Source organism: Danio rerio, chromosome 11, assembly GCF_049306965.1.
Source record: "Danio rerio strain Tuebingen ecotype United States chromosome 11, GRCz12tu, whole genome shotgun sequence".
NCBI lineage: Eukaryota > Metazoa > Chordata > Actinopteri > Cypriniformes > Danionidae > Danio > Danio rerio.
Window position 1 is genome coordinate 30104207 of NC_133186.1, and position 14974 is coordinate 30119180.

General features: G+C 35.3%; 2 protein-coding genes across 2 annotated transcripts in view; one reads left to right on the forward strand and one right to left on the reverse strand.

The window, feature by feature from the left end:
- The window catches only part of ece1 (endothelin converting enzyme 1), a 133622-nt gene that overhangs the window by 74444 nt on the left and 44204 nt on the right, over positions 1-14974 (reverse strand). The gene's annotated exons all lie outside the window — the stretch shown is intronic.
- Positions 1-14974, forward strand: part of alpl (alkaline phosphatase, biomineralization associated) — a 43204-nt gene that overhangs the window by 24683 nt on the left and 3547 nt on the right. Inside the window, 6 exon segments of the mRNA NM_201007.2 lie at positions 644-819; positions 3413-3553; positions 7786-7855; positions 7934-8068; positions 11014-11205; positions 11284-11403. Of these exon segments, the coding sequence (NP_957301.2) occupies positions 644-819; positions 3413-3553; positions 7786-7855; positions 7934-8068; positions 11014-11205; positions 11284-11403 (834 nt within the window).

Sequence of the window (14974 nt, forward strand, 5' to 3'; positions counted from 1 at the left end):
GCAATTAGAATATAGATGAGATATTTGTTTCCAGGCTCATTTTCTTTGCTAGAAACCCATTAATGTATTTTTGCATGAGAGAAACAAAGGTGACACCGGCATAAAAACCAGGTTGAGCTGATAAAGCATTGCGGAAAACACATCCTTATCTGAAGAAAAGGAGTAAATGAGAAGAGCGACAGTTTGACTGATGAGAGCAACACGCAGACGGCGTCCTCATATTTTATTCTCACGCTGAAAATAAAAACAAATGAAGCGTTTTATAAGATGGAAGTCCTCCGCTGAAGGTAGAGGTGAATGAATGTAGCCGAGCGGAATTTGCACGACATGACCTGAATAAACATTTGAAATTCTAGCTGAGAGGTTTAAAAGGTCTAATCAGTGTCAAACTGATAACCTGAACTGATCTGAGTACAGCAGGAACAGCTTTTTGATGCATTAAAATGTGTACCGTATCACTGAGTGACCTTAGGCAGGAAACAACAAGGCTGCAAGAACTGATGTATGCTTTAGTAAATCCAACAACTGAATAGGCAGTATTTGTTCACTGGATAGATAAAGGAAAAAGTACATCATGTAGATAAACACAGATATGTCCCTACAGAAACAATTAACAGTTGCCACTGCCTGTATTTTTCCCCAGGCAAATCAGTGGGAATCGTCACAACAACGCGAGTGAACCATGCCACCCCGAGTGCTGCTTATGCCCACTGTGTGGATCGAGACTGGTATTCTGATGCAGACATGCCCAATGAAGCACTGCAGAGCGGATGCAAAGACATCGCCAGACAACTCTTTGAAAACATCCCTGACATTAACGTAAGATTCTTATTGAATCTTTATATTTTAGTTTTATATAGAATTGAGTAGAAGATGCAGTGGTGCAGTAGGTAGTGCTGTCGCCTCACAGCAAGAAGGTCGCTGGATCGAGCATCAGCTAGGTCTGTTGGCATTTCTGTGTGGAGTTTGCATGTTCAACCCCGTGTGGGTTCCCTCCGGGTGCTTTGGTTTCCCCCACAAGTCCAAAGACATGCGGTACAGGTGAATTGGGTAAGCTAAAATTGTCCGTTGTGTATGTGTGTGAATGAGAGTGTATGGATGTTTCCCAGAGATGGGTTGCGGCTGGAAGAGCATCTGCTGTGTAAAACATATGCTAGATAAGTTGCCGGTTCATTCCGCTGTGGCGACCCTGGATTAATAGAGGGAATAAGCCGAAAAGAAAATAAATGAATGAATAGAATTGAGTATGGTCATTCTTATATATGGTAATCTACTATTTGCTTCTCTTGTTTTACAGGAATATAATGGAAATGAAATGCCTTTGTTTTGGAATTATAGACCATTTTGAGGAATGTAAAGAATACCATTGATCCTAACATATTTCCTGTTTTACATTTGTAATTTCCATAGCTTCCGAGAATACAAGAAAGGTACACATGTTGACAAATAATGTCATGATAGCTGTTTTAATGTTAAGATATGATTGAATTGCCTCTTTTTACAGTTATGAAACAATTTAACAACAAGCAGGAAATGTTTATAGGCCAATGGTATCACCTTATAAAAATGGTCTATAGTTAAATAGTTTATAAAAAAAGTGTTATGAGATTATGATGTTAATGATTATTAATACATATTTTAATAGTATGAATAATTTACAACTTGTTAAAATGAACTTATAAAAAGTAATTAAATTTATAAACAATGTAATATTCAGCGTCACGGTGGCGCAGTGGGTAAGTAGCACGATCGCCTCACAGCAAGAAGGTCGCTGGTTCGAGCCCCGGCTGGGTCAGTTGGCATTTCTGTGTGGAGTTTGCATATTCTCCCTGTGTTCGCGTGGGTTTCCTCCTTGTGCTCCGGCTTTCCTCACAGTCTAAAGACATGTGTGGGGTGAATTGGGTAGGCTAAATTGGCCGTTGTGTATGTGCGTGAATGAGAGTGACTTTCCCAGTGTTGAAGGGCATCCGCTTTGTAAAACATATGCTGGATAATAATAATAATGAGAATAATAATAATAATGAGAATAATGCTAATAATAATAATGATAATAATAATGATAATAATAATAATGATGATGATGATCATAATAATAATGAGAATAATAATAATGAGAATAATAATAATAATAATAATAATAATAATGAGGATAATAATAATAATAATGAGGATAATAAAATAATAATGAGAATAATAATAATAATATAAATGAGGATATTAATAAATATTATTCTAATATGTATAGTTTGATAATAATATTATACAATAAGCATTACCAATAATAATGCTTGTTAATGTTGATTGACTATTATTATTTTCATAATAATCAATGTTAAATCAATTCTATAATACTTTGATGATTATTATATTAAGATATTTTAGATAAAAGCTACAAATAAATGTACTGTAACAATAAACTGATATATATATATATATATATATTTAATTAATCTCAAGTGGTTCCAAACCTTTATGAGTTTCTTTCTTCTAGGGCTGCACAATATATCATTTCAGCATCGATATCAAAATGTGCGAGTCCACAATAGTCACAAGGATCTGCAATGCAGTTGGGATTTTAGTTGACCAGACATTACAGTTAACAACATAGTGGAGTACTTTCAGATTTTAACCTTTGAGTGAAAGTTTATTAATTGCATGTGTTTTTAAGGCTTGAACTTGAAAAACTTGAAGCAAACTTGAGCCATTTGGGGACAATAAATTAAACGTTTATAGATTAAAGATTAACTGAACATTATATGAATATTTACTTAATTAAAATGATATTTTTATAATAATTGTTATTATACAGTTATTTTATTTCTGCTTCCGAATACTGTTTGACTCCCCAGAAAATGATCAATTATTGTTTATCTGCATATTTTGTCTGTTTTATTGGACTATGTGTGTCATTTTAATTATTTTTTATTTTATGCAGATACGCTCTCTCACACAATCCTCCCAATAGATCTAAAATTATGATTTCTTTACAAGCTATTCAAGTCATCTGCTGAAATTGCATTTATATCACAGTATCGCAGTGAATGAAAATATTGCAATGTTTGCTTTTTCCAGTATTGTGTAGCCCTACTTTCTTCTGTTGAACTCAAAAAAGGATATTTTGAAGAAAGCTGAAAACCTGTAACCATTGACTTCCATAGTTAAAAAAAAAAACTATGCAAGTCAATGGTTACAGGTTTCCAGCATTCTTCAGAAAATCTTCTTTGAATTCAGCAGATTAAAAAAGGTGAGCAAATAATGACAGAATGTTTGGGTGAGCTATCACTAACATTTTACTTCATTGAACATCTTCATAATAATTGTTCAGCATTTTCACTGTAAACTGGTTAAATGAGCTTTTCTTTTAGAGCACACTGTGACGCCTGTCTTTATTTTTTATTATTTTGATGGGCAGGTGATAATGGGGGGTGGACGGAGAAGCATGTACCCCAAAAACACCCCAGACGTGGAATATCCAGGAGACAAGAAACAGAATGGTACACGCAAAGATGGCAGGAACCTTGTGGGGGAGTGGATTGACAGAGTGAAAGAGAAGGTGAAAGATGAAACGAGAGAAACGCAGGGCACTTCATTCCATCTTTTCATTTACAATGTCATGTCCAATTCAGTCCAGGAAAAAAAAAAAAAAGAAAAACGCTTCCACGCTTTGCCTCTGCTGACAAATCTCTTTTTCATTTTCTGTCTGTGCTGGCCTGGCTCTGGCAGTGAATTTGTGCTCTTTTGATGATGCCCTGTTTATTGACTTCTCTGAATCTCATCTGATTCTCTTGAGGCCCATAAAGCAGGCTTTACAGCTGTGCACTTAATAACACATCAAGACAAGCTGTACTTGTTGTTGTGAAAGCGTATTACAGATATTCCCTAGTGTTCCCCAAGTGACTTAAGAAGGGAATATTATTATAAATTACTGGCCCTTGATCTGCATGTTTTCACCCACAGCACCGATACAGCAGTTCCACATTTCTGCTCACTCACTGTAGCAGCTGGAGATTTACATTGTTTACATCAGCTAAAGTTAATACCAAAGATGGCATCTAAGCCACTGCACATTGTGGTTCATTTTTGAAGACGTGTCAACTGCCGAATAATATCCGAAAAGTGTATTATAGTTACAATGCACTACCTGACAAAAGTCTTGTCATTGATCCCAGTTGTAAGGGCAAAAAATAATAACTTGACTTCTAGTTGATCATTTGGAAAAGTGGCAGAAAGTAGATTTTTTAGATGAATCATCTGCTGAACTGCATCCCAATAATCACAATTACTTCAAAAGACCTAATGGAACCTACATGGACCCAAGATTCTCACATAAATCAGTCAAGTTTGGTGAAAGAAAAAATGGTTTGGGGATACATTCAGTATGGGGGTGTGCGTGAGATCTGCATAGTGGATGGCAACTTCAACAGCCTGAGGTATCAAGACATTTTTGCTGCCATTACAAAACACAGGAGAGGGCAAATTCTTTAGCCGGATAGCGCTCTTGCTCATACTTTAGCCTCCACATCAGAGCTCCTGAAAGAAAAAAGCAAAGAAGGTGAAGGTGCTCCAGGATTGGCCAGTCCAGTCAGTAAGATGAAGGAGGAGGCATTGAAGATGAATCCAAAGAATCTTAATGAACTCTGGGAGTCCTGCCAGAGCACTTTCTGTTAAGTGTCAAGACTTTTGTCTAAGCAAAATCAGACCGTACTGTCCTAATTAAATAATTACACATCAAGGCATGATCATATTTTATTTTAGTTAAAAAAGCACATTCTAGAGGCCTTTACCATTCATATAAGCCACGTTTGATACCAAATGATCAACTAGAAGTCAAGTTATGATTTGTTGTCCCTAAAACATGCAAAGGCGACAAGATTTTGTCAGTTAGTGTAATGTATTTTACGTTAGACTGCTTCACCAATGAGTGTCAGTTCAATGCTGTTTTTGATGTTTTTATTTTAAATTTGTTATTGTCACTTCATATTTTGTAAAAATATGCTGTATGTAACATGCTGTATAGATAATGCAGCTAAAGTTATCATTTTCTCAGACTATTCACAGAGATCAGGGGCCTCATGTATCAACGCTGCGTACGCACAAAAACTTTGCGTACGCCAGGTTTCATGCTCAGAATCGCTCACGTTTGGATTTACTAACGATGAACTGAACGTGGAAATTTTTTGTGCGTGTCTGTTTTATTTCCATTGGCAACTCCTAGAGGCAGTTGTGTTAAATTGCACTCTACAAAGTGTCTGAGCCGTGCATTGACAGCTGTATGAGACGGGTTCATCTAGCAGGTATATAAGGTTTCCATACCATACAGTTGACCAGCCAAACATTAAAGAGCAATTTGCAGCGGTCGCCTGTTTTCCCAATGTAATGGGAGCTATCTACTGCACGCACATTGCTATAAAGGCGCCATCTAAAGATGAATTTGCATACGTGAATCAGAAACATTTCCATTCAATAAATGTGCAAATAAAATATGATGCACACACTTATTAATGATTCATACTTGTCTTCTTCGTGATAAATAGTAGGCAAATGAGATATGTAGTGGGGGGAAAAAAGGAAAATTAGTTCATCAGACGCTGGATTCGAGCCGAGTTCATGCTCGAACGTGTCAAAATATGTTGACGTACGTTTTACGAGCTGCGCCACTGAGACTGTTAAGGGTGCTGCAACATTTTACACATATAAATCCCATTATTTCCTGTTTAATCCACTCAGTGTGATGTTCAGACCCAACTGTGTTAACCGCATCAGCTAAACTCTCCCACTCAATTTTTACTTTTGTTATTAATTCCGGTGGACAAACTTGCAAAAAACACAGTTTTTCTCCGGTCTACCTCCGAAAGGAGCACCTCCAATTCACATTCTGTTCAAAGCTTCTCTTTTCGCATGCTTTTGCCATTGCTTTTTCCTTTGGATTTGGCAAAGTAGAGTCATTAGCATATTCATACGGGGGAGGAGGCAGGGAGGGGTTTTGTGCTTGTGCATGTTGCGCTCAGTTTCACGTTCGGATGTACAAAAGAATATGAGTGGGATTCATACATCTGAATTTTTTTCTGCGTTTTAGTATGATTTCCACGCAAGTCTTTGTACATGAGGCCCCAGGTGTCTAAGTTTGTTAGATTAATCATGAAAATCCTCATCACCAGTATAACTCATAAATGGACTTCTATTATGTTTTGTGAACAATGGTGTGTTCAAGTCATGTCGGAAAAATCACATTACGAGTTTAAAGTTTAGATATCACCACAAAGTCAGTATTATGAATGGAAAATCTGAACTTTTTTCAATCCCGAGTTTCCGAGTTGAGTGTGTGTCAACAAGAAACATTGCGGAATTGATAGATGCAATGTCTGCCATGCTAGTCAGGCTTTGTATTTACAATTTTTTTTTGAATTTGACAGGATTTGTTATAATATAACAATTAATACGTTTTATGGGTTTATTGTGTTTATTTAGATCCCCGTTAGCCACTACCAACGTAGTCCAACAAATAAAATGACATTAAATCATCATCAAAACAATACAAAAAAAACACATTAAAATAACACAACAGATCAGTTACCAAAATTGAAAAAGGATACATTTACACTGAACCATATCAATAGACACTAATACCACGACCAAAGACAAATTTATATTAAACTGTGTGCTCGCATGGGTTTAGCGGGTGCAGTTCAAAGACATGCAGGACAGGTTAATTGGATGAACTAAATTGGCCAGAGTGTGTGTGTGTAACTGGGAATGTATGGATGTTTCCCAGTACTGGGTTGTGGCTGGAGGGACATCCGCTGTGTAAAACGTACGACTGAATAATTGGTGGTTCCTTTCATTGTGGCAACCTCTGATAAATCAGAGACTAGGCCGAAGGGAAAATGAATGAATGAATAACTTGAAATTTGTTTAAAATCAGTATCAGTTACCTAAATACTGTTATTGTTTCTTTAATCATTTTAAAACCTTATTTTACTTATTAAAATCTTTATTTATATGATTAGCTTGAAAGTAGCTTCACAGATTATGTACTTCATTTTCTACTAGGAAAGTTAACATACCCTGCTGCATTTTCTTGTTATTTATCCAAATTCTGTACATCGCCAGGCGACGCAGTGGCACAGTAAGTAGTGCTGTCGCCTCACAGCAAGAAGGTGGCTGGTTCAAGCCTCGGCTGTGTCAGTTGGCATTTCTGTGTGGAGTTTGCATGTTCTCCCATGTGTTCGTGTGGGTTTCCTCCGGGTGCTCCGGTTTCCCCCACAGTCCAAAGACATGCTGTAGGGGTGAATTGGCTAAATTGTCAGTAGTGTACGAGTGAGTATGGATGTTTCCCGGAGATGGGTTGCAGCTGGTAGGGCATCCACAGCATAAAACATGTGCTGGATAAGTTGGAGGTTTATTCCGCTGTGGCGACCCCGGATTAATAAAGGGAAAAATTTTATGAATGAATGTACACCACCATCCTGTGCATAAGACAATGACTTGAAAGCATCTGACATATATATTATAACTTCTTAACTCGTAAATCTGATAGAATAGCGTGTTAAAGCTCCGCCTTTTTCTTAAAAACAGTGCTCATTTGCATTTAAAGAGACGCACATAAAAAGCCCTCATGCTAATTTAACACCTTCATGCAAATTTAATAATCTTTAATAAATGATATGGTATTTTCTGTAATTTACACAGAATTTAAAGGGGGCTTAAAATGTTATGTACTGTATATACAAGGTTATGGTTTTTCTGTAATTCTCTCCTTTACCTCTTAACCTTTGTGTTATTCAGAGAGGTTACTACGTTTGGAACAAGAAGGATCTCCTTTCCCTCAATCCCAATAACGTGGATTATCTATTGGGTGAGTTTTGTGAACACTGTTTAAGTTAGCTTGTTCGAGGTGTTGTTGTGTTTATTTGTTGTTGTTTGTGCTCTGCAGGTTTGTTCGAGCCAGCAGACCTGAACTACGAGCTGGAGAGAAACACAGAAAATGACCCTTCGCTCACTGAGATGGTGGATGTGGCCATTAAGATCCTCAAAAAAAATGAGCGTGGATTCTTCTTGCTGGTGGAAGGTAATAATATAGTGTACATCACTGTTCATTAAGGCACAGACATGCACCGGGAGGTCAGTTCAGCATCTAATTAAGCTAGTATTAGGTGATATTTATCAGTGCTGGTGAAACTACTTTTGAATGGCAGTATTTTATAATTGATAATTAAAATTAATTGCATTAAAAAAACATTGGAGTTTTGTTTTGAAATAAATAAACAAAAGATGTGCAGCACCTGAAACTACGGATACTGGAAGCCTGTGCTGCATTTCTCCTGCGGTGTTGCTATCAGTGTGTGAAGAGTGGGTGAAGAGGGTTGCATTGACAATCCAACACAATGGGTAGCACATTGAACACATTTTATAAGTGGTCAGAAACTTGTAAATAACTCATGAAAGAATAAAGTTAAACCCAAGCACACCCTTGTTTTTCTTGTGAAATTCCCAAAAAGTTCAATATGTCACATGACCCTCTTTCAGTTGAAAAAACAAAAGTTGGATCCAAGATGGCCGACTTCAAAATGGCCACCATAGTCACCACCCATCTTGAAAACGTTGCCCTCTTACATGTACTAATGTGCCACAAACAGGACGTTAATATCACCAACCATTCCCATTTTATTAAGGTGTATCCATATAAATGGCCCTCCTGTTAATGTTAGTTGAGTACATTTATTACATTGTCTTTGTTAATCACAGTTAGTTTGTTAACTCACAGTGCATTAACAATGCACAACTTCGATTAGTAAATGTTGTAAACAATAAGCAATAAATGCTGCACAAGTATTAATTACTTTAAATACATTAAATATTATTTTATTAATGTACTTAATATTAATATGCAATATAATTATATATATATATGTTATTAGAATTTTATAGTAGTAATATTATTATAACATAATTTAATACAATTAGAAAATAATTTATTTAACATGATTCATGTTAAGGTAATTAACATGTTACTTACAAAAATAAATGGCATTTTAATCGATTTTAAGTATTAAACATTCAATCAATGTTATTAACAAAATATTGATATTAATAAAATTATTATAATAAAATAGATGGTGATTTTTTTATATTTTAAATTTTTTATAAGATGACGACTATTGAGTTTAAAAATTTACTTTAAGCATTCATTAAAAATAATTGGATGATTATCTCAGTTTGCTCGTAGCAACACAATGTGACAAGAATAGCACTCTAAAACACTGATTAATTCAATTAAAATGCATAAATTATTATATTTAAAAACAACACTGCAACATCTCAGCTACTCTCACATTTCATGAAAACCTTTTCTTTAATTATATAATGGATAATCAAATGATGCCTTGCCTTGATTAAGAAAATTTAAGTAAATTAATTTTATTTAAAAGTGGCATTACAAGATCTCACCTATAGTCACCTTAAAATTGTTACTTTAATTTTATATAATTGTATATTAATGGGGAATCAAATCAAGCCCCTGTTTTTAACCCCCTGTAACACTTTGACGCTTGGGTTAACGCTTGATCCACTCCCTAATAGAAAACAAAACAAGATGCAAGGAGGGGTCAACCCTTTAAATAGTGACAAATTGTTTGCCCTGACCTGTCTCTTTAATGGGATCTATTATGTTTCTTTTTACAGGATAAAATAAGTCTCTGATGTCAGTTTGTATGTGAAGTTTCAGCCCAAAATACCACACTAATTATTTTTTAGAACTGCCCGTTTTAGGCGTTGATCGAAACTGTGCTGTTTTTTTTTAAACAAGATTGTGCTTTTTCCAAAAGATATATAAAAGATATACTTATATATATATATATATATATATATATATATATATATATATATATATATATATATATATATATATATGTATGTATGTATATGTATGTATATGTGTGTGTGTGTGTGTATGTATGTATGTATGTATGTATGTATATATATATATATATGGTATGCACATAGATTTTGGGGGAGATCCAATGTATATTTATATTACCTGTTATTTAATTATAGTATATAATATGTGTGTGTGTGTGTGTGTGTGTGTGTGTATGTATGTATGTATGTATGTATGTATGTATGTATGTATGTATGTATGTATGTATGTATGTATGTATGTATGTATGTATGTATATATATATATATATATATATATGGTATGCACATAGATTTTGGGGGAGATCCAATGTATATTTATATTACCTGTTATTTAATTATAGTATATAATATGTGTGTATATGTGTGTGTGTGTGTGTGTGTGTGTGTGTGTGTATGTATGTATGTATGTATGTATATATATATATATATATATGGTATGCACATAGATTTTGGGGGAGATCCAATGTATATTTATATTACCTGTTATTTAATTATAGTATATAATATAAATTTGATCACCCCTACAAAGGTTCAAATCCTTGCGAATGCATATTTGCTCCAATCAATTTATGAAAGTAGTATGAAACTGGCAGTTTTAGACACCAACAGACACCTCAAATGTTCACAAAACACTTGTAATCTATGTTTGTATCTACACATAGTCTAAAAGTACAGTACATTTTTATGCATTGTTTGCATTTTAATTGATACCAGCTCGCACATAGCAGGTAAACAATAAAATAATAAGTGCAATCTTTCATGATCATCCATTTACTGGCCCATTTACATAAACCGGAGTCCATTGGTTTTATATCAAGAATAGGTCATCTTTAAGAATCACACATCTGCTAACAAAAGCCAATCAGAAGTTACTGTAGGTCAACAAACATTCAAAATAACCAATGAAAATCTAAATATGTTTGATTCATAAATTAACTGTAGTTTAATTAAATCCATACATTTGGTTTATTACACAAACTAACTTGTGTAATACATTAGAATATATTACACAAACTAACATTATAGTAAATCAAATGATTTTGCTTGCATTAAAGGCAAAGATTTTTTGAGAACTAAAGTATATCTACACGACAGGTGGACGCATTGACCACGGACACCATGAGGGAAAAGCCAAGCAGGCCTTACATGAAGCTGTGGAAATGGACCGGGCCATTACTAGAGCCGGTCTCCTGACAAGCGAGTATGACACGCTAACCGTGGTCACAGCCGATCACTCTCACGTCTTCAGTTTTGGAGGCTACACACCACGAGGAAACTCCATTTTTGGTAAATGATGAGCTCTTTAATTACAGAGTAGACTGTGATTTCTGGCCCATGTATTGACCTTTAAGTGTACTTTTACAGGTTTGGCCCCTACATTGAGTGACGTCGACCAGAAGCCTTTCACAGCCATTCTATATGGAAATGGCCCAGGGTTTAAGTTGGTCAACGGTGCCAGAGAAAACGTCTCAACGGTGGACTACCGTAAGTAATTACAGGCTTTCTGGGGATCTACTTTTGGGAGGATTGGAATGCTGCTTTGGGTTTAATTGTTCCTGTTTGGTTGTTTTTTTTCCTCTTTTAATGGCATGTCACGTAACCGCTAAGACATATAATGTAAAAAAAAAAAAAGAAGCCTACTGTATACTCTGTAGGGAGTACAGTACTTTAAGGGTGGGTACTTAGATCTGATGGCACGCTTGATGGATTGGAATGCTTACAAACCATTTTGAGGATATATGATGAGTAGGGCTGCACGATCAAATAGCAATTTTTCTGGTCAAAATTGCGATTTACTACCATTTCATAAAAAGAGCTACAGGCCTGATGTGGTGGTTTTAACAGAGCCAAAAAAAAAAAAAAAGACCAAGCGTAAAATATGCTAGATTAGGCTTCTATTTATTTAAAGGGCTATGATCCCCCCCAACCCCCGAGTGTATACACAACTCCAGTTTAAAAAAAAAAGTCAGAAAAGTAGATGAGTCCAGCTTTGTTTAACTGGGAGTGTCAAGTGGCGAAAGAGGGAAGGGTTTGCATGAAAAGGGGGGTTTCAGTACGAGCATGTGCTGATTTTCACAGAGGCAAAACAAACACAGATGCAGATGATTACGTTTATATGGACATCAGTGATCAAATTATTTGCTAAATTATTAATTTGTCGACTTTAACTGCAGTTAGGCACTTTCACTTTTATTCAGGAACATTTAATGCATGCTCCCTGTGACAAACGAGATAATGGATGTGAGGAACTGCTGGAAGAGTGTAGTTTTTTTTATAATTATTTTTAGAGAGTTTTAACCTTTATTGTAAAGAATAGTCAGCTTTATTTGTATAGCGCTTTTACAATGTAGATTGTGTCAAAGCAGCTTCACATAAATGGTCATAGTAACTGGAACATTGTGGTTCAGTAACTGGAACAGTGTGGTTCAGGTTTTAGTGTTTAAGTTCAGTTCAGTTTAGCTCAGTTCAGTGTGATTTAATCATTACTGAGAGTTCAAACACTGAAGAGCCAATTCATCGATGCGTAGCTCTACCAATCCTGAACCATGCGAGGCAGTGGCAACAGCGGAGAGGGAAAAAAAACTTCACCTGATGGGAGTGAAGAAAAAAAACCTTGAGAGAACCAGACTCAGTTGGGCACGACCGTTTTAATTTCTCCGCTGGCTAAAAGTCTTGTGCAGAACTTCATTCGTGCAGAGTAGTGCAGAGAAGTAGTGCAGAGTAGTGCAGAGAATTGATAAAAAATAGTTGGGAGCAGAGAGAGGGGAAGAGTCGGCAAAAGACCTAAAGCAGGGAATAGAACTCTGGTCGCTGTGAGCACCATGGTGCTATATGTCAGCGCACTTAACCACTTGAAAACAGAATGTTTGATAACGAATTGGATAAAAAATCTCAGCATTTATCTATTACTTAGACGCAGAGACTTGGTAGGTGCAGAGAATAGCATCAAAAAGCCGTGTGTGTATAGACTATCCTGTCACAAAATGAGGCGAAAATCCATGCTGGATCCACACAAGGATCTAATCGTCATGACAGAGCTTCAGTATTTCTTTTCAAACCGGACGAACGAACTTGCTTGAATTAACTCAAAAACAACCAATTTTCACTTTTTTGTGAAATATACGTGTCCTAATAGTGTTTTTAGCTGACATTTTTATGTGTTTTATGTGTCAAAAAATGTGTTTTGGTGTTTCATGATGGTTTAAAACCTCTTAAACATTTCCATTTATTTAAATGAAGTTGTCAGTTGTCATGACAAATTAAGAAAATAATTACATTTATTCATTCATTTTCCTTCGGCTTAGTCCCTTTATTCATCAGAGGTCGCCACAGCGGAATAAACCGCCAACTTATCCCACTTTACACAGAGGATGCCCTTCTAGCTGCAACTCAGTACTGGCAAACATGCATACACACTCTCACACACACATACACTACAGCCGATTTAGTTTATTCAACTCACCTATAGCACATGTCTTTGGACTTGTGGGGGAAACCAAAGCCCCCGGAAGAAACCTACACCAATACCAGGAGAACATGCAAACTGCACACAGAAATGTAAACTGGTCAAGCTGGGACTCGAACCAGCAACCTTCTTGCTGTGAGGTGACAGTGCTAACCACTGCCACTAAAAGTGCCAGCACCAGACTTGGAAATTAGCTGAATTATTTAAAAATTGGTCAAACTCAACAGTTTAACTGAAAGGGAGTTGTAAAACTATTTCTAAAAATGAAGAGAAAAAGTGTGTTCCTTTAAGTCTTCATTGAGTGGTACGGCTGGCCAGCTGTTCTCTGATTCAGTGTCAGCTCTGAATGTCAAACTCAGCAGCTGTTGAATCATGATATAGTGCATCTCTCTCGGTTTCACCACTCATCTTTCTTCTTCTCCCTCTAAATGTTTGACAAGTCATAAAATTATGGCTATTGTTCTGGTCGGCATCTCTGTTTCATTCTGTTCTTCTTCGCTTTATCTGGCTTCCCCCATTGTTTCATCATTGTTCCGCAGCACAGGTTTTTCTGCTTCAGTTGCTGTTTTTTACTGATTAAGCATATCAGTTCATCTGGGGATGTCAAATGTACAAAGTAAATAAGTAATAACTTTAAAAATGTTCTGTATGTATGTTAAGTTCTGAGTAAAAAAACTACATAGAGAAACAGAGGAAACACACTAATTTATCTCCTTGTTTTTAAATATTTATTAGTTAAATAATTAAATGTAGCCTAAGTATTAACTGGGTCAGTTGGCATTTCTGTGTGGAGTTTGCATGTTCTACCGGTGTTCTTCCCAGTGTTAGGCTGTGGCTGGAAGGGCATCCGCTGCGTAAAACATATATTTACTGGATAAGTTGGCGGTTCATTCCATTGTGGCAAACTGATAAATCAGAGACTAAGCCGAAGGAAAATGAATGAATGAATAATTTGAAATTTAAAATCAATATCAATTACCTAAATACTGCTATTGTTTCTTTAATCATTTTAAAACCTTATTTTACTTATTAAAACCTTTATTTATATGATTAGCTTGAAAGTAGCTTTATAGATTATGTACATCATTTTTTTACTAGGAAGGTTAACAAATTCTGTAAATATATTTACTGGATAAGTTGGCGGTTCATGGTGGTGGTGGTTGGTGGTGACCCGTGATTAATAAAGGGACAAAGTCGAAAAGAAAATGAATGAATGAATGAATGAATAAGTATTAAATTGCTCATGCAATATCTTCTGCTGGATACTGTTGTTTTAAATTGTTTATTTAATTTTTAACTCATAGGTTATTTTCTTTTTTTAACATAAATTTTAATAAATCTACAATAAACAATTGAATAGTTTTTATTAATAATTGAAAATTTTTTACACTTTCAAACACTTGTGTATTTTTAAGTAATTAATGATATTAATATTTAATTAGTGCTTATTAAATATTAATACAGCTTTGTAATTACTCATTTATTTCCGTTAATTATTTAGAAGAAGCTTAAAAGATACATCATATATTTAATAAGGATTTGTTAATATTCAGATTAATATACAATTAAAGCAGTGTTGTCTTAAACATC